We start from the raw sequence: 20,386 nt of genomic DNA on the forward strand, positions 1-20,386 counted from the left end.
TGATGATGATGATGATGATTGCCCAATGGTGACTGCTGGTCTTTCCTGACTTGTGGTTAAGTAACCCTCTCTTCTTTCTGAAATTCATATCCCTTATTTTCAAATGCCTCTATGGCTCCACCATTTCTTCCTATAAAATCCAACAGGTGTATAAATATTTGAGCCACTAGCCTGTCTACATGTCTTGCCTTTTGAACCTCATCATTCCCCTGTTGGCTGCTGGGTATCAGTTAAGTTATTTCTGTTCTCCTTGATGCTGATTCCTGAATCTTACTGTTGACCAAACCTCTGTTGTCATATCTCACATGATTCTGAATAAATTTGACAGCATGTTTGTGAAGGACTATTAGAAAACCTTACAACATTGAAAGTACTGTACAAATGCAGTTTCCTTTGTTCCATTTGTAGAATTACAAATGGAACAAAAACATCAACTGTATTTTTTCCCACAGATGCCGCCTGGCCTGCTGAGTTCCGCCAGCATTTTGTATGTGTTGCTTGGATTTCCAGCATCTGCAGATTTTCTCTTGTTTGTAGAATTATTATCTTTTTTTTTGTTTTGTATATGGGACCAAAAGAAATTGGCTTGGGAAGTAGACGATTTGTCAATGAAGCAGTCTGCTTAGATGGAAGAGGTGGTCTTGCTACTATCAGGAAGGAGAGGTACAGAAGCTTGAAAGCACACACTGAACAACTGAGGAACAGCTTATTCCCCTTCGCTATCTGAGATCTGAATGCACATTGAACCCATGAACACTACCTCACTACTTTTTTATTTTTATTTTTTGCTCTAACTTGGTTTTACTATATATATACTTACTGTAATTCAGATTTTTTCTTGCTGTTCTATATTGCATTGTACTGCTACCACAAGACAACAGATTTTACAACATATGCTGGTGATATTAAACCCGATTCTGATTCTGACAACCACGCACTTGTCAGCTGGAGCCTTAAAGGTCCTTATGCATGGATCATAGACTGTTATGCCCTTGCCCTGTACTGCTACAGTAAAATAGAAAATAACAGGTATAGAGAACTGAAAACATGGAAGATCCTTTCAAAGCACACAAGATGTTGAGGGCAACTTAAAAGTGAATTAGGAGGGTTCAACTCTGCAGTTTCTTGCTGTCGCCTGCAGAACAGTTGTCATAGCAAGCCGTTATGCACCCAGACATAATACTTTCCAGGGTGCATCAATACCTGTGTGATAAATATATTGGCCTTTATTGGCTGGAAATAGAGTTGAATGGATGAGGGATCATGTAAACAAACTTCCTTGAATTCATTCAACTGGAGCTGATGACGTTCCACGCCCCAGATCCATACTTTGCATGACTGGTGTCACTGTGCAGATCTGAATGTTTCTTTGCAGTGTAAGCCAAGAGTTTGCTGCCTTGTCCCAGAGTCTGCCTGCTATCATGGGAGGGAATGATATAACTTGCGGCTATTGCTTTAACACTGTTGTACCTTTCTGTCTCAGGTTATCTCAGCCATCTCCAGGATTTCCCATCACACCATTGTCCAGAGCAAAGGCATCAGGTAAATACTGCATTTTATTGGGTTGCTACATTGAGACTTATCTGAATGTTTACAGTGCCATCTCTGTGTGGGGAATGGTATAGAAATGCCTGCCCCTAGGGATCTCAGAAAGCTCCATTTATTATCAAAGCATGTATTCATACACAACTCTGAAACCTGTCTTCTCTAGATAGCCACGAAACAAGAAAGAACATGAAAGTCATTCAGAGAGGAACATCAAACACACCCACCACCGCCCAAAAAAGAACGGAATCCCAAACATTGACCTCTCTTCCCCCGCACAAAACAGAACAGGAACATCTACACCCCCCCACCCCCAAACAATCCCTCCCCTGCACAAAAAACTCTCAACAGAACACAGCAGAACGTTAACCCCAATCACCTTCCCCTTGCACAACAAAACAGAAAAAGAATGGGCGATAACCACAGAATATATCTATGTCTGTGCCTTTGTGGGGAAGGGTAGTTTTACATTTGTGTGTGTGTGTGTGTGGGGTGGGGGGACACAGGGTACTTTATAGCTCTGGGAGTAGGTATGCATATAGCCATCAGATGTGGATATGTAGAGTCAAGCAGCACAGAAACAGCCATTCAGCCCAGATACCCATCCCATTTTCCAACACTTGTCCTGAAGACTTGTATTTCTCTGTGGCTTATTGAGAGTCTGTGCTTCCTTGACTTTCTCAGGCAGAGCATTCCAGCTTTCATCCACCTGTGTGGGTGAAAAATTCTTACTCAGATCCCCTCTAAGCTTCCTACTCTTAACCTGAAACAGCCTTCTGGCTTTGTACACCTCTGCAAAGGGAAGTAAGTCTTACTACCCACCCTGTCTACGTCTCTCAGAACCCTGCATTACTCTGATAATCTGGCATCCTTGGGACATTGGTGGAGTTGGACTATTGGATGTCATTCTTATTAATACCCCAACTCATCTTAAGTTCTTTTTTTTTTGTACGTTCATATTAGCCTAATAAATTTTCCACTGAAATGGTAATTTTAAAGTGTGTTTTGGAACCAATGCCCTGGTTATTTTAACAGGAATTTGGAAGAAGGGCCTGAGAAGTCAGCTGCCGAACCATTGGGATTTCAGAGCAAGCTGATAGATACTTTATTGATCCCAAAGGAAATTACAATGTCATAGTAACATTACAAGTGCATGGGTGACAGACGATTGGATCTTTACTCTATCAGAGGCACCACAACTCTTCCACCACCCCAATGCAGCTTCCTCCTCTCCAAGTAAAACAAACACAGTCAATCCAATCTTTCCTCTTAACTGAAATGTTCCTTCACAGGCAATGTCCTAGTGATTCTCCTCTGCACCCTCTTCAGGGCAGCCACCTCCTTCCTCTTGTATAGTGACCAGAAATGAACGCGGTATACACGTGAGTTTCCATGGTAAAAGCCCTGAGCGTATATACATGTGTGTGCATGCACTAAAGTCCCTCAAGCACCAATGTATCTTTCATGAGACGTGGTATCAGCATTTCATGCAGGAATTCAGGTTAGACCTTATCAAGTTACTGTGTAAAGAAGGCATCACGCCCTCTCCTTTCTACTTAAAACCACTTGAGAGGCTGGCTGAGAATCCCTGACCCTTTCCAATTGTACTTTGTCCCTTTGTACCAGTCTTACACACTAATGGTGCCCACCTTTTCCACTTTAAAAGAAAGTGCAATTTTCCTTTCTTCCTAATTGGAATATTCTCTCGTTGGCTGATGTTGAACTCTATTTACCACAGTTCGTGATATGGCACAGAAACAGACTCCTTATTTATAGAGTGTGCACTGAAAATCAAGCACTCTTTTTTTCTCTCTATTGGTCCACTTGATTCTACACTATTGTATGTATATACAGAAGGCAATTTACCTTAACCTCCCAACCCACACGTTTTTAAGGAGGTGGGAGAAAGCCAAAGCTTCTGGGGGAAACCCACGCAGTCTCAGGGACATGCAGACTCCACACGACTGCACCTGGAAGCATCCATTTCACTAACTATGACACTGTGCCCAGTGCACAGCAACACTTACCTTAATCAATATCCCTTCTGATGTTTCGTGGCTCTGGTGAAAAACTTTCAACCTGAAATGTTAAATTTGTATCACTCTCCACAGGTGCTGGTTGACCTGCTGATTATTTCCGTCATTTTCTATTTGTATTCCCTGCCTGTGTTGTGCCCGAGAATTAGTGCTATCTGAAAATGGTTGATAGATGGTTTTCTTACCCTTTGCCTTTGTTATTGGTAAACATGGTGAAAAGGTGAGGTTCTAGTGATCAATGCTATTTAGCCCTTCTGACTCCCAGCTCTCAGCAAATTTATAAGCCCCACATTCTCAGTATGGTCAACGATCTCCATGGAACCTTCTTGAATGTGCCTGGCATTCAGACCAACTGCAGTCACGTTCTTATGACACTGCTGCCAAATTTTTGACCTCCCTGAAGAAAAGTTACCACATTAATCACCTGTGATGTACTTTTACAAAATGCTGGAGGAACTCAGCAGGTCAGGTAGCAGCTATGGAAAGGAATAAAAAGTTGACGTTTCGGGCCGTGATCCTTCATCAAGCTGAAGCATCAACTGTTTACTCCTTTCTCTTGATGTTTCCAGACCTGCTGGGTTCCTCCAGCATTTTGTATGTTTGTTACTCATATTTTCAGTTCTTGTGTTTATGACCTACCTTTTCCACGTTTGGCTTGTGGCGAGCTTAGCAGGTTAGAGAGCCAACAAGCTTATAAATATTGATTATCAGTTTAGCATATACATAAGTACCTGTAATGAAGTTTTTCATTGTAGTTCGCGGCTGTTTAGTGCTATTTAAAAGAGTTGCGTATCTTAACAAAAAGTCAGTAGCATGATACTCTTTTCTGAGTATTGAGTGAATGAACTGTCCTGTGGTATGACACTTTGAAAGTTCAGTCCCAACATGCAGCGCACCCCATGCACCACACGCTGTCTCATTCCGTGTGAGGATGAAATGTGTCAGGTTTTGCATGCCTTTTGCTTGTTAACCCTACAGCCAAGGTTGCAAGGGTTGATCTGAGAGAAGTGGATAAAATTAGAAGAGGCATAAGAAGGATGTGTTGTTGGAATCCTTTTCCTATGATAGGAATGTCAGAAACAGGAAGACATAATAGACTCCTAAAGAGGATGTGAAGGGAAGGTTACACAGAGAGTGCTTGACATCTGGAACATGATTCCAGTGGAGGTGGTGGAGTCTTGATGCTGGTAGTTTAGACGTTTAGACAGGTACTTAAATGGGTAAAGCAGAGAAGCATACAGACATAATGTTAGGAAAATGGGATCAGTAAAGATGCACTTGCTGGGTTGAAAGGCCCCTTTCTGTTCGGACAGCTCCATGCCTCTATCTTTAGATTGGGTTCTTGCTCGATGCTTTAATTCCACAGCGCTGTGACTGAGGGAGAAAGGACAGCTTGTAAATCCGCGGCACTTATCACATGTCCATAGTCAGGGTGTGAAAGGTTACAGGGAGAAGACAGGAGAATGGGGTTGGGAGGAATGGATCAGCCGTGATGAAATGGTGGAGCAGGCTCGATGGGCCAAATTCTGCTCTTATGGTCTTAAAACCATTTGGAACCTTACAGTATGTGCTACAGTCAATTAATTACTGTTTGGAAATGTTAAAGTCACTGTAATATACCAAGCCCAACATCGATCACTATGATAATAGCCAAAATTACTTTAGAAATACAGTTTGGTCAGTATGCCAGGGCGGCTCCTCTGTTTTTCAAAGTAGTTCAGTGGGACCCGAGAGAGCATTTGGAGCTTCGGTTCCCGTCTGAAAAGGGGCACCCCTTAATATTTATACAGCAGCGCCCGACTGAATTTAGAGCTCAAATCTACTGAGTGTGACTTTACTATAGAACTTCCTTTTATTGTTCACACCAGTCAGACTTCAGTCAACACTGTCTGACTGTTTTGTGTGTGTGTGCGCGTGTGCATGTGTGTTTGTGTGTATAATGCACAATTCTGTGCACCCCTACAGGGACTTCATCTATGTGTCTAGCATTTGTTATGATCTATACAGGTTCATTCAGGATACAAGTGTAAAGGGAAATGAAATAATTGGTACTCCGATTCTGATGCAGCACAAAAAATAACCATAATAAGATAAAGCACACAATAATTTAAAAAATTAATATCATATGCATGTCATTTAGTCTATTAGGTAGGATAGTTTTCTCAGGTTAGAGTACTGTGCACATGGATAATGTATTGTGGAGTGGTTGTGAATATGTGTGTGCTCAATATACTGAATATTAGCCAGCTGTTCGTGTGGTCGGTATCAGCACTGGACTTGAGGGAAATAGCCCCAAGTTCGAATCTAGCAGACCCCTGCATGCCTTGCATCCCTGCTGGGTTGACCATCGAGCTAGCAACTCAGCCTCGTAATAAGAAAAACTCAAGTGCCATGGAAACGGCAAAAATGCTGCCCGATGCAACAATAAACTGAATATATGCAGTTTCGAAACTTGCACTTTCCGGTATATAGCAGGGCATTTAGAAAGTCATCTTCAAGTGAGATTTTATTTGTCAAATCTAATATTTTTTGATAATGTAATCACTCGATTAGATAATGCGGCACAAATAGATACGGTTATCAGTGCTTTCAAAAGCATTTCGGAAAGCACCACAAAATTGGTTGCAGCACAAATGAAAGGTCGCAGCATTGAGGTAATACATGGGCATGGATAATGGTTTAAGGGAAAGAAATAAATGAGCCATTTTCAGGTTGGCAGGCTGTTATGCACTGCTGTGTGGATCAGTGCTTGAGCAGCTGCGACTAAATGTAAAATGCTCATGTTTGTTGATAACACAAAGCCAGATGGCTGTGAGGAAGCAGTAGAAGGTGTGCAAAGAGGAACAAGTAGATTAAGTGACTGGGTAAAAATATGATACAGGAATGTGGAAAATTGGTAAGGCTACTTGTTTCTGTATTCTTTACACGTTGTTGCTCATTGTCCTTGCATCAATGTGCCGACATGTCAAACAACTTGAAAGGCAAATGGTTTTACTACAAGAGGATTAGAGGGTGGGACTAGGAAATACTCCTGCTCTATGGTGGGACCACACCTTGAGTACCAAATGTAACTCATACCTAAACAAAGTATACAGTTGTCCAGAAGCACAGCATTAAAGATTGACAAGAAAGGACGTGAGTTGGATAAGTTTATACTCTCTACTGCCCGTTACGCCGCTGGTCTTTAGGGCAGCAATGAAGGTCCTCCATCTCTGGCTTCTTTCATCTTGTTAGTAGCTCACTTTTCACTACTGACAGTCACGCAAGTCCCGGGTGGAGACTCAGGAATACCGTCACACTCAGATGTAGAAGGATTTGCTCTTTTCATAACAATTGTGTTTTACCAGTCAGGGTTGTTGGCCCTGAGCTGAACCCCCGAACCTGGAGGACTGGTGGGCCACTCTTAGTTTGGCCTCTACCCTTTGACCTGTTTGGCATGGGTGACCCTAGCAAGAGCTAAAGCATAAAGCCCTGACTCCAGCCGACATAGCTCTCTGGGTCATTGAGGCACACAAGACCCCAAACCGCAAGAAGGTTGCTCTTGGAGGAAGCTAATATTCACTGGACTTTTAAAGGTTGAGAGGATATATCCTGACAAGTCTTCAATAAATTCTAGAATCCAAGGCAGATTCTTAGGAACATGATTGGGACATCAGGACTAAGATGAAACTTTTCAGTGGTCTGTCAGTCTTTTGGAGCACCCTGGTCATCCCACTCCACTGGGTGGCTGGTCACTGATTAAGAGCAAGAGGGCTGGGGACCTCACAGGAAAGTTGAGCTTTCAAGGAATGTTCTGTGAATTGCAATCTGAGGGAATTGCTCCATGTACAGGAGTTCTGCATAAATCTTGAGATGTGTATGTGGTACATATTGTTCAGGTATATAATGTGCCATCTGAAAGGGGGATAATATAGTCTGTCAAAAGTACACACAGGGACCTTGTGTAATGTAGTGGTGTGTGCACAGGGACATTGTACTGAATGTAGAATGGGCGGTTGTAACAAACCAGTATTATTTCCAGGGAAATTTAATTATGTACAGGATATGTGTATAGAAATAAAATTTTAAGTCTGTAATGTTGGTTTTATTTACAAGCATATTAAGCCTTGGTAGTTCTGACTGTTGGAACTGTGCTTTCACATTTTGCCTGTAGGTGTCATTTGGAGGTAATATTTTCTGGACATGCACCTCCTCAGCTGGTGGGAGAATTCACTCTGTGGATCATTGTTGGTAAGGTGGGCTCAGATTTAGCACTCAGTGATTCTGCTTTGCATTTTACAGGCCCTTCCCCACGGAGGAGACGGCAGTGGATGACGATGATGTCTATCGCAGCCTGGAGGAGCTGGCCGAGTGAGTTTCAGCAGTTATTTATATCATAACCAAAGCAGTCCCATGAGAGGATTGATGTCACGCTGGGCTGATGTAGGAATCTGTGGGATGCTCGGAGGGACATTAGACTGGTGGCATATTGAAGAGTATGGGGTATGGGGAGAGAGAGGGAGATTACGATTAGACTGAATGAGATCTTAAAGGATTCAAGAAACAAACAGGAGAGTAGGATCAAACTGGATAGTAAGTCATGCTGAAATGTTAATCATTTTTAACTACTGAAGTATGGTAGTTAAAATGTTTAACTTAGCAAAGTTTAAAGATTGGTCCACCACGTTGGCGGCATTGTTCTAAAGTTTCCAAATATGGCCCTAGGTATGGGATAGCAATGAAGATTCTCAACTGAGAAAGTGAGGGTTGGAATGGGGGCTTGGGTGGACTCGGTGGGTGAGTCAGGGAACTGAAAGGCTGTGAGTGGGAAAGGTTGGGATGGAGTTGGAAGTTCAGGATAGGGAAGAATAAGGGTGTACCATGTAGGTGAAAGTGCAGATTGGGTTGGGATGTATAATTATCTACATGGAGGAGGGAAGGCAGACAGAACATGGTGGATGAGGCAGAATGTGGGTGGTGGTGGAAGGACATCCCAGTAGCTCGGCTCTTGTGGCAAAGTTCTGTCAAACCTCGCATGATATATCAATGTGGTGTTATGTGGGAATCAGGTGCAGAGAATGTTTGTTAGCAAACACTTGGCATAAAAAAATAACTGCACAGAGAAAGGCAGCAGGCAGCACTTGTGTCTGTTGCTATTAAATCATTCATTCATGTGGTAAAAGAGTGAGGCAAATGATCCACATGTTCTCAGGATCTGAAATCAAACCTGTTATATTTTGTAACTCCAAAAGCATTAAGCAAATTGAAAAAAAGCACAACCAGGAATAATGTGTGTACAGTTGACGAGTTTCTTTAGTGAGGTGCGCATTTATGACTTGGTGTCATAATGACACATGCCATTCACATACTTCTACATAAAACCCGCAATGATATATTTAAACAAATAAGGAATGGTTAATCAAACAATATATTTACAATATTACTCAGATAGTAAATACATTAAATATTAAATATATGTGATATATTAAATACACAACACTCCTCCCTGCTCAGCTATAAACTCTAACTCAATATAGAAAGCGTCTCAACTTTATACACAGTATACTATATGATACCGCTACTTTACACACATCTAGAGCACAGCACATTTTGAATTGTCCCATTCAGGCCTAAATATTTAATTACTGTGGAGGATTTCTTACACTTCCGGGACAATGTCTTTCCTGACCAAGGAGATCACTCTGCTTGGCAGATGTGGCTGTGAAGCAATCTCAGGTTCTGGGGTCTTACCTGTGTTGGTTGACTCTGGGGCAGCAGGAAGTGGTTCTCATGGCTCAGGGCACCTTTCTTCTGGGCGTGTTGGCATCGTGAACAATGCATGGCAGGCTGCTCCACCTGCTGATCTACCCCAGGCCACTAGACAAAGCTTCAAGCCAACACTTTCATTTTGACCATGCCTAGATGACTGCAGTTTACCATAGCTTTTCCAACACTTCAGTTATCAGCTTGGCTGGTACAACGACTCTCAGTCCCACATAATGTAACCTCCGTCAAGGGCAGGTTCATCCTGGTGCTGGTAAAAATGGGGGAACTGGAATTTCTATTGCACATTCCAGTCGTGTAGAGCTGAGACAGTGTGGGGTCTTTTCTGGTTTCTCTTTGGATCATCTCTGCCCTAAAAGGGAGACCTTTGATTTGGGGTAGGGAGAATATGTCAAGAGGAGTGTCCTCTTGTGTAAATTTTTCAGGTATTTCCTTATCCAAGAGTAAATGGGAATTTCCATGATTTGTTGTCCTCTTTGGTTCGATCTTGTACTTGTGTCCTCTGAGAAACAGGGCCCATTTCTGCATTTGTGCTGCTGCTGTTAGTGAAACTCCCTTCTGTGGATTGAAAATGGACACCAGTGGTTGATGACAGTAATGAAGGTAAACGCCCTCCCATACAAGTACTGGTTGAAATGTTTGACACTCAAAATCAGACTCACAGCATCTCCGTCAATCTGTGTGCAATTTTTCTCTGCAACAGTAAAGCAACGTGATGCAAAGGCTATGGGGTATCCACTTCCATCACTCATTACATGTGACACGACTGCACCTATGCCATAAATCAAGCTTCAATGGATGATGTAGATTGTAATGTGTGAGTACAGTGTTTGACGTTGCCATTTCCTTTCCCTTTTGGAAAGCCACCTCACACTTCTTTGTCCATTGCCATTTCTTCCTGATCTGTAGTAATGAGTTCAAGGGGTGGAGCACTGTAGCCAGGTTTGGCAAGAACCTTGTATAGTAATTAATAAATCCTAAAAACAACCGCATCTGTGACACATCCCTTGGCCCTGGTGCATCCACCACTGCTTGAATTTTCTCAGCACACTTGTGTAATCCTTGTTTGTCAATAGTGTGAACACAGTAAGTGATGCTTGGTTTAAATAATTCACACTTGTTGCATTGTATTCTGAGCGCATAATCTTCTGAACTTTTTAAACACAATCTTGAGATTTTGAAGATGGTTCTTATCATCCTTACCAGTAGCAATGATGTCATTCAAGTAACACTGAGTGCCTGGGTAGCCTTGCAACACCTAGTCCTTGTCTTTCTTCCAGCATGCAGGTGTAGATGCAACCCCTAAAATAAGCCTATTATAGCAATAAAGCCCCTTGTGAGTGTTTATAGTGAGAAACACTTCAGGCTCTTCTTCCATCTCCATCTGTAGGTAAGCCTCAACTAAGTCCACTTTACTGAAATGCGTTCCTGCAGAAAGGTTTGTTAAAATCACCACAGATCCTAACAGACCCATTCTTCTTGTCTACTGGAACCACTGGCATTGCCCACGGGCTCCAATCAAATCTGGAAAGAATTCCTTCAGCCTCCATGCTATCTAGCTCACTGGCTACTTCATCACAGATGGTATAAAGAGCTGGACAGGCTTTGTAAAACTTGGGGTGTGCATTTTCATTTAATACTATTTTACCCTTGATACGTTCGCGTGTTCCAATGACATTCTTGAACACCTCTGTGGCATCATTTAGTACCTTTCTTACTTCACTTTCAGTTGACTCTGTTGCAGGGAGTGTGGCATCAAATGGTGTGTGCATCTGTAATCAATTTGTAGTTGTCTCAGCCAATCATGTCCGCACAATGCTGACCCTCCTATTTTTGCCACATGCCAGCCCAATGTGGCTTGTTGGTTGTTGTACTGCACTCTTACAAATGTCATTCCCACAGGAGGTATCTTTTCTCCAGTATAAGTTCTTACTTGGATATAGACAGTAGACAATAGGTGCAGGAGTAGGCCATTCGGCCCTTCGAGCCAGCACTGCCATTCACTGTGATCATGGCTGATCATCCACAATCAGTATCCAGTTCCTGCCTTATCCCCATAACCTTTGATTCCACTATCTTTAAGACCTCTATCCATCTCTTTCTTGAAAGTATCAGCGACTTGGCCTCCACAGCCTTTTGGGGCAGAGCATTCCATATATCCATCACTCTCTGGGTGAAAAAGTTTTCCTCAACTCCGTTTTAAATGGCCTACCCCTTATTCTTATGCTGTGGCCTCTGGTTCTGGACTCACCCATCAGCGGGAACATGCTTCCTGCCTGCAGTGTGTCCAATCCCTTAATAATCTTATATGTTTCAATAAGATCCCCTCTCAGCCTTCTAAATTCCAGAGTATACAAGCCCAGTCGCTCCAAACTTTCGACATATGACAGTCCCGTCATCCCGGGAATTAACCTTGTGAACTTATGCTGCACTCCCTCAATAGCAAGAATGTCCTTCCTCAAATTTGGAGACCAAAACTGCACACAGTACTCCAGGTGTGGTCTCACCAGGGCCCTGTACAGCTGCAGAAGGACCTCTTTGCTCCTATACTCAGTTCCCCTTGTTAGGAAGGCCAGCATGCCATTAGCTTTCTTCACAGCCTGCTGTACTTGCATGCTTGCTTTCAGTGACTGATGTACAAGAACACCTAGATCTCGTTGTACTTCCCCTTTTCCTAACTTGACTCCATTTAGATAATAATCTGCCTTCCCGTTCTTACCACCAAAGTGGATAACCTCACATTTATCCACGTTAAACTGCATCTGCCATGCATCTACCCACTCACCCAGCCTGTCCAAGTCACCCTGCATTCTCATAACATCCTCCTGACATTTCACACTGCCACCCAGCTTTGTGTCATCGGCAAATTTCCTAATGTTACTTTTAATTCCCTCATCTAAATCATTAATATATATTGTAAACAGCTGCGGTCCCAGCACTGAACCTTGCGGTACCCCACTGGTCACCGCCTGCCATTCTGAAAGGGACCCATTAATCGCTACTCTTTGTTTTCTGTCAGCCAGCCAATTTTCAATCCATGTCAGTGCTCTGCCCCCAATACCATGTGCCCTAATTTTGCCCACTAATCTCCTATGTGGGACTTTATCAAGGCTTTCTGAAAGTCCAGGTACACTGCATCCACTGGCTGTCCCTTGTCCGTTTTCATAGTTACATCTTCAAAAAATTCCAGAAGATTAGTCAAGCATGATTTCCCCTTCGTAAATCCATGCTGACTGGGACCGATCCTGTTACTGCTATCCAGATGTGTCGTAATTTCATCTTTTATAATTGACTCCAGCATCTTTCCCACCACTGCAGGCTTCAGTTCAGTATCTTTGAAATGCGTTCAAACTCATTTTGTGGAATGACTGAAACATAAGAAATAGGAGCAGGAGTAGGCCATCTGGCCCATCGAGCCTGCTCCACTACTCAATAAGGTCATGGCTGATCTGGCCGAGGATTCATCTCCACCTACCTGCCTTTTCCCCATAACCCTTAATTCCCCTACAATGCAAAAATCTATCCAACCTTGTCTTAAATATATTTACTGAGGTAGCCTCCATGGCTTCATTGGGCAGAGAATTTCACAGATTCACCACTCTCTGGGAAAAGCAGTTCCTCCTCATTTCTGTCCTAATTCTACTCCCCCAAATCTTGAGGCTATGTCCCCTAGTTCTAGTCTCACCACCAGTGGAAACAATTTTCCTGCCTCATCTATTCCTTTCATACTGAAAGCTGAGCCAGTGTCCAATTCCATTTTAGACTTATTTGCTGTTCACTTCTGGTGTAAGCCATATTGCTTGGTCTCATAAATTTTTACATTGTAAATCTTAAGGCAATGCAGTTCTGTGTCACTCTCATCACAATTTGATATTTTTTGTTTTTAGAGACAAAGTGCAGATTAGGCCTTTCCAGCCCATTCAAACTGCATCACCAAGTAACCCCTGACAACTTCCAGTTTAATCTTACCTAATCATGGGACAATTTACAATAACCAATTAACTTACTAACCGGTATGTCTTTGGACTGTGGGAGGAAGCTGGAACACCCAGAGGAAACCCATGCATTCCACAAGGTGGTTGTTTAGACTCTTTACAGAGGCTGTCGGTTTTAAACCCTGATCTCTGATGCATCGAGCTGCAATAGCATTGCACTAACTGCTGGGCTACTGTGGTGCCCTAGCATGCAGATTAATGCTCCTTTTGAAACAGCAACGTGACTTTTTATCCTTTTCTCTTCCCAGTTCAGTCCATTTATTTTTGTTTGCTGACACGCACTTTGTATGTGTCCTACTTTGTTACATTTTCTGCAAGTTTTGCCTTTAAACCAGCATTGGTCTGGATTATGTGAGCCCCCGTCACAATGGTAACACAATTTGTTTGGCCAGGCAAGTTTCTGTTCAGGTAGTGCAATTATAGCTCTGTTTGCTGTTTCCATTGATACAGCAATTTCAACTGCTCTTTTAAACGTGAGTTATGCTTTAGTTAGGAACCATTTTTGAATGCTTTCTTGTAAGATTGAACAAACTAAATGATCTGTCAGTCATAAGCCCATCACAGAACTAACAATGCTCAGACAACTTGTTCAATTCAGCCACATGTGCTGAAATGGACTTCCCTTCCTTTTGATTCTGCTTGTGAAACCTAAATATTATGCAATCACAATGGTTTCAGTTCTATGCTGCTTCATTACTTTAAGGTATCAGCAAGCTCATTCTGACTGGTCCGGTTGGAGCAGTTAAACTTCTCAGCAATCTATATGCTTTCCCACCTATTATTTTCAGTAAAATTGGCACTCATTTCCCAATGGCTTAAAAATACTGCTCAATTCACTCATTATACATCAGCCAGTTATCCAGTGTGCAACTGAACGTATCTATCTTTCCAATGTACCCATCCATTTCTGCTCTTTTTAAAAAAATTTATGATTATTTTTAACCAGTACTCATTGATCATGAACCCATGAATTCTTCTGGTTTCTACCCTTTTTTAAAAATTCAAATGTCTTTCTCCTCTTGTGAAGAAAAAAAAACATGCAGCGATTTTATCTTCAAACTCAAAAGTCTGGTTGTGCTTTTTTTTAAACTCAGATGTCTTGCTGCAGGTAGATAGTTGTCTTGGTTTCGTTTAAGACTTCTTCATCTCCACTGTTATGTTAAGTAACACCAAAACATGAAACCAATTGAAAGAATACAAGGAGCCGGGAATAATGCATGTACTTTGGTTTTGTTTTTACTTTAGCAAGGTGCACACTTATGACGTGATGGCGTAATGATGTGTTTCATTCCTGTACATTTACATATGACCCATAATGAATTATTTAAACAAACAAAGAATGCTTAATAAAAATATAGTTACAATATCCCTCAAAATATTACTGATATATTAAATACACATCAGAAGCTTAAGTTATCAGGAGGCACAGGGTATGACAAATAGGTCCTCTTTAAGCATTTTCCTGTGCACAATTCATAATTGCATGGATTAAGAGGCTTTGGCACATTAGCAGTTGATGCCCATAGCCTACTCTGGTTCTGGGGACTGGATGCAAAATAGTTCCTTTGTGAGTTTGCTTCGGGACGTGGACGACCTCAGATATTTGCACGGATCAGTGGATGGAACATTACTACACACTGCACCAAACACAATTAACCCTTGATTTGCCATCATGTCTCTAGCAGACTCAGTATCAGCCTCACGCTGAGCTGAACAAAAGACTTGCTTAATATCAAACTCACTTTGAAGATTTCGAGGTTCACTAGCTGCTAGCAGTGGATAGAGTTAACAGGGTTTGTGCTCAGGAAGCTACAAGGTGCATTATGCCAACAGCTTGCACATGTCTAATACTTTTAAGCTATTGCCCGAGGTGCTCATATGTTAACTACAGATGGATAACCTTCATCAGGATTGCATTCACGGGATTTAAAAGCCTCAGGCTCCTTGTTCACAATGTCATGCTGGGGAATTCTTGATAAACCAAATGGAGTCAGGCTTTGAAGCCCACAAAGTATTTCCAAGAAATGTTGATCTGTGGCTTGATCAGAATGTGCACCACAGATTCTCAAAACCTCAAGCCCTTAATTGTGTCTGCCTTTACAGATTGATTGTTGGGAATAATTCATGGGATTCCTCACTCAATGATGTCACTATCCAGTGCAGAACCCGGAGTGTATTCTATATTTTCTTTGTTTATTTAATGTTAAGTGAACGCAGCACAAATTGAATGAAATCCCATATTCCCACTTTAAACAGTCCCTGGGCTCTACCCCCAATTCCAGATCCATACCTCAACTCTAAAACGCTTTCCGGGGCACAGTGCTTCTAACATGTTTCATTCCTCCAGCGAGCACGACCTGGGAGAGGATATTTACGACTGTGTTCCGTGTGACGATGACGGTGACGATATATACGAGGACATCATCAAGGTGGAAGTCCGGCAGCCAATGGTAAGCACTCTTGATCTCTGCACAGCCAATAGTGTGGGAGGGGGGGAGGAGGAAGGGAATCAACTTGAGACTGAAGGCCCTTGAGTGTTACAGCAGACATGCTTCATTTCAGTCCTTAGTTCAGTGGGACTGTCTGGTTTTTCTCTCTTCCTTCCTCTCTGCAACTCCCATGCCTTCCCTCCTATCCTGTCTCGTTCCTCACCTCTTCACCCTTGCTTCCTCTCCCTCCCCAGGCCTACCTTCCCTCACTCTTCTGGTCTGGCCTCCCTTTTTCCTGCATTAACCTCCTCTCCCCACACTTGTATCCCTCCTGCTCATTCACCACATCACCCCAACTGGGCTATGCCTCAGAACTAAAGAGCTGCCATCAGAATTTTGAGTTATATTGTGCAGAGGACCATCAAGTGGCCCTCCCAATCCGCTTCAGCATTTAGTAGGATCATGGTCGATTCAATGTTCCTCAAATCTGCTTTCTGTTCTTGCCCTCTAGTATTGATAAAATTCTACAGAAATCTGGTGACTCTGCACCGAGCATACAGTTTTGGTAGAATTATTTAAGGAAATATATATAAGCATTGGAAAAATTGAAGTCGGGATCACCTCATCTAATTTCTGAAATGAGAGGGTTGTTTTATCACTAATGGCTATGTTAAACCTGGATTCTTTCTTCAGAAATATGAGGTGGATATTCTTGAAACATAAAATCCCATAGGGGTTTGACAAAGTCCTTGTGTACTAGTTAGTGGAAGGGTCTCAAATACTGACACAGATAAGGTGCAGTCTTTTAAAACTGAGATGCATTGTAATTTCCTCTTGCTGAGAGTGGTGAGTCTCTGAAATACTTTTCCCAGAACATTTGTGGAGTTTTGACGCCACCCCTCATTCCTGGCCTGTGCTGTATACTCGATGACTACCATAGCACTGAAACATGTCTTTCACCCTGTCTGGTCGTGCGGACCTGGTCTGTCAGGTTCCACACTTTGTACCGCTCTGAGTGAAGAAGTTTCCCCTCAGATTTCCCTTAAATATTTCACCTTTCACCCTAAACCTATGACATCCAGTTCTAGTCTCATCTGTCTTGAGGGGAGAAAGCCTGCATGCATTCATATGGTTATAGGTAATTATTTTTGAAGACCGGAGAATTGGGGGTTAGGGTGAACGGACACAACATGGGAATTGAGGCCTGGGACAAATCTACCACGTTCATATTGAATGGCAGGGCAGGTTTGAGGGGCCAGGCAGCCTATTCCAACTCCCATTTTCTTATCCTTTTACGTTCTTGCACAGTTGCAGTAAGACTTCCTTAATTTAATACTGTTCTTTTGTTTTTCCCTCCAAAATTCACCTTTCTCTTGATATATTTCGGTTGCCAACATTTTGTCCATTAACATCCTAACAAATATTTCTCTGTAAGCTATTTGTGCGCCCTGTCTCAAATTGCCTTCCCATTTATTCTTGTGTAAACTCCATATATGGTTTACACACTTTTGCTTCCGCTGTGACACCCAACTGGTTATCATTGCCTCTTAATGTTATTCACTGCATCCTGCCTCTTAGCCAATCCTCTATCCATGCCTGCAACACCATGGACTCTTCGTTGCAACTTAACCTTTTGTGAGGCAAAGCTCCACCAATTTTTGGGTTGTCCACAAATTCACGGATCGGCCTGCCTACATATTTTGTCTTTTGACTGTGACCCAGCACGCTTGAAGACTTTGAATGTGATTTTCACTGTTATTTACATACGAAGAACGGAGGTCACAGACCTCCAGTCAGAATAACTCGTCTCCACCCTCTATCGCCAAGCTGAGTTTGAATCCTGTCTGCCAGGTTTTTGTGAATCCCATGGATCAGCCTTCCATGAAGGACCTTGTTGAATGCTTTACGTATCATCCTTTAGGACATCCTGTTTGCCTAATGCCACTTTGGTAGACACAGTGAATGTGTTCAATTTCTCCCTAGCATTGCTCAGTACATGGCACTGTCATTGTGAATGTGTGATCTTCATTCATCCCTTTACTGGATGTGAGGCTGATGATCATTTATTACCTGTGATTAAAGTGCACCTTCCATAAAGAAGGAGCGTATGGATTAATATGCAGGGTTTGCAAGGCTGTGCAGTGAGCTGTGTCGCTGATGTTATTTATTAGAGCTCTTTATGTTTTTGATGCTGCAGATTAGGTACATGCAGGTAAGATGACGTGCTCTCAATCCTTCTGCCTGTCAGTCCTCTCCTAAACCGTGTTCCTCATGTGTTGCCGTACACTTTGTCCGTCAGTGCTCCATGTTAAAGTGTGTGCTCTGTTTTGGAAAGGCGTTGCATGTGACCTTGGACAGCTCCGTGCCAGTGCTGGATCCAGCATGTGATCTGATCCGATCGGCAGTCTTGGGTTGTGATCTCTGGTGTCCTGGAGCAGCCTCGAGATGCTGTCTGTCTGATAATCATTCCCATTTATTTTGTCTTTTGACTGTGACCCAGCATGCTTGAAGACTTAGAATGTGATGTGATTTTCACTGTGAGAACCTACTTACTGCTGATGAAATGATTCTACAAAGCAGCCGAGGGTGGTGGAGATGGCCAGTGCTATCTACATATTGGGTATCTCCACCACCCGCCTTTGGGCATTATCCCATCTACAGGTTCTGCGTTCACTTTCATTTCCACACTCTTATCACTTCACTTTTGCTCTGTCTTTCCCTTTCCTCTTTATGTTTTACTTGCCGCCCCCTCCCTTCCAGTTTTCACCCACCCGTGCTCCTCATGACCCCAGCCACGAGCACCTTTACAACCCCTCAGCACCACTCCCCTAACTTTTGTAATAAGGCAGGTTTTTTTGTATGTGTTATTGGTCTAACAGAAGCTGGGAATGACAGAGGATGACAAGAGGAACTGCTGCCTCCTGGAGATCCAAGAAACTGAGGCCAAGTATTACAAAACGCTGGAGGACATTGAGAAGGCAAGCATACTGGAATATTTCATCACTTTCTTCCCCACACCCGTGCCTGCGTAGCAGCTAGCCCAACACTACTCCAGCTTAGGGTGCTGGAGTTGGGAGTGCAATCCTGGTGCTGTCTTGTTTGTTTGTTTTCCTCCTGACCGCGTGGGATCCCTCCTGGTGCTCCGGCTTCTTCCCAGTGTCCAAAGATGTGCTGGTTAGAGGTTAATTGGTCATCGTAAGCTGTCCTGTGACTAGGCTTAAGTAGGTGGGTTGCTGTGTGCAGCGGCTTGTCGGGCCGGAGGACCACCGTATCTCTAAACAAACAAATTTAACATTTTTGAGATCCCAGGGCAGTGATTGAAATGGGTGCTGTCTTGAGATGCACACCTTAGTTCCACTGTAGGAACTAGGTTTGTGTTCCGTCCTTGGTGATGTCCTTCAGACCTACTGCAGGTTATGTCAGGTGAGTAGGTTAGTCATGACCCAGCTATTAACTGAGGTGTCTCTTAACACAATCTGACTCGTCCAATTGGAAAGGTTGCAGTTGTGCATTGTTAAGAACAGGTATTGATGCTCAGGGAGCTTTACTTTGGTTATGTAGTGTTGTTCCTTCCCTGAGAAAGTGTGACAGTAGCACTAGTCTATCCAACTCTTTGTTGTACTTGCCCTGAAGTGTTTGGAGGGAAAGTATAGAGGCGAACCTTACATCTTTTCCAAGCTGTCCAGCAAGTTGTTAAGACATATCTAATTATACTCCATACATTTGCATTCATTTCAGAAATAAATGAAAATCCATGAGGTTAGAGGATACACTGTGATTATCTAAAGCTATTGATAATTAATTAAAGGGAGGAGCTTTTACATTACTTGGAAGATGAATAGTCTGACGACTAACCTCCTGACACCTTAAACATTTTCCACCATCTTTAAGGCATACAGCAGAAGTATGGTGGAATACTCTTCTCTTGCCCGGAATAGGTGCATTGCCAATAACATTCACAAATCAGAACAGCATTCAGAACAAAGCAATAATCTTGCTTGGAACATTTCCACCACCTTTTATTCCAATTTACGCCTTCCACCACCTGCTAAAAATAATTACTATCCAGAAAATGCATTGCAACCTCTTACTTATCTACAGCAACAGCACCTCCCAAGTCCCAGACACTGACCACCATGATGGACAAGTTTAGCAAGTTCATGAGAATGCTATCACCTGTAGGTTTCCATCTAATCACACTCTATCCTCACATGTAAGCATATCAATTCTCCTTCAGTGTGACAGAGTCTAAATCCCCAACCAACAGAGTTGTGTGAGTGCATTAACCGGAAAGCCTGCAGTAGTTGAGAAGGTCACCTCCATCTTCTCAAGGTCCATTAGGAATTGATAATTAATGCTGGTGTTCCTTGTGACACTACTTCCAATAAAATTAATAAAAAATAAAACCAATGACTCATGATTGAGAAAACGTCTAACACTTGAGCCAAATTCTGGCTCAGATAGGCCGTTATCACTGAGCCACAGCCGACAGTTATAGCCACAAAAGTTACTGCAGATGCTGGAAATCTAGAGCAATACACACAATGTGCTGGAGGAGCTCAGCAGGTCAGGCAGCATCTATGGATGGGAATAAACAGTCGAAGTTTCGAGTTGAGAA

At 42.7% G+C, this 20,386-nt stretch overlaps 1 protein-coding gene across 2 annotated transcripts in view; it reads left to right on the forward strand.

Moving 5' to 3' along the window:
* Nucleotides 1-20,386, forward strand: part of vav2 (vav 2 guanine nucleotide exchange factor) — a 213,427-nt gene that overhangs the window by 128,107 nt on the left and 64,934 nt on the right. For both annotated transcript variants that reach the window (XM_072240493.1, XM_072240492.1), the window contains exons 3-6: nucleotides 1,484-1,542; nucleotides 7,863-7,931; nucleotides 15,687-15,789; nucleotides 18,648-18,746. In XM_072240493.1, coding sequence (XP_072096594.1) covers nucleotides 1,484-1,542; nucleotides 7,863-7,931; nucleotides 15,687-15,789; nucleotides 18,648-18,746 — 330 coding nt within the window. The remainder of the gene's footprint in view (nucleotides 1-1,483; nucleotides 1,543-7,862; nucleotides 7,932-15,686; nucleotides 15,790-18,647; nucleotides 18,747-20,386) is intronic.

The sequence above is a fragment of the Mobula birostris genome, chromosome 22, assembly GCF_030028105.1.
Source record: "Mobula birostris isolate sMobBir1 chromosome 22, sMobBir1.hap1, whole genome shotgun sequence".
Classification (NCBI taxonomy): Eukaryota; Metazoa; Chordata; class Chondrichthyes; order Myliobatiformes; family Myliobatidae; genus Mobula; species Mobula birostris.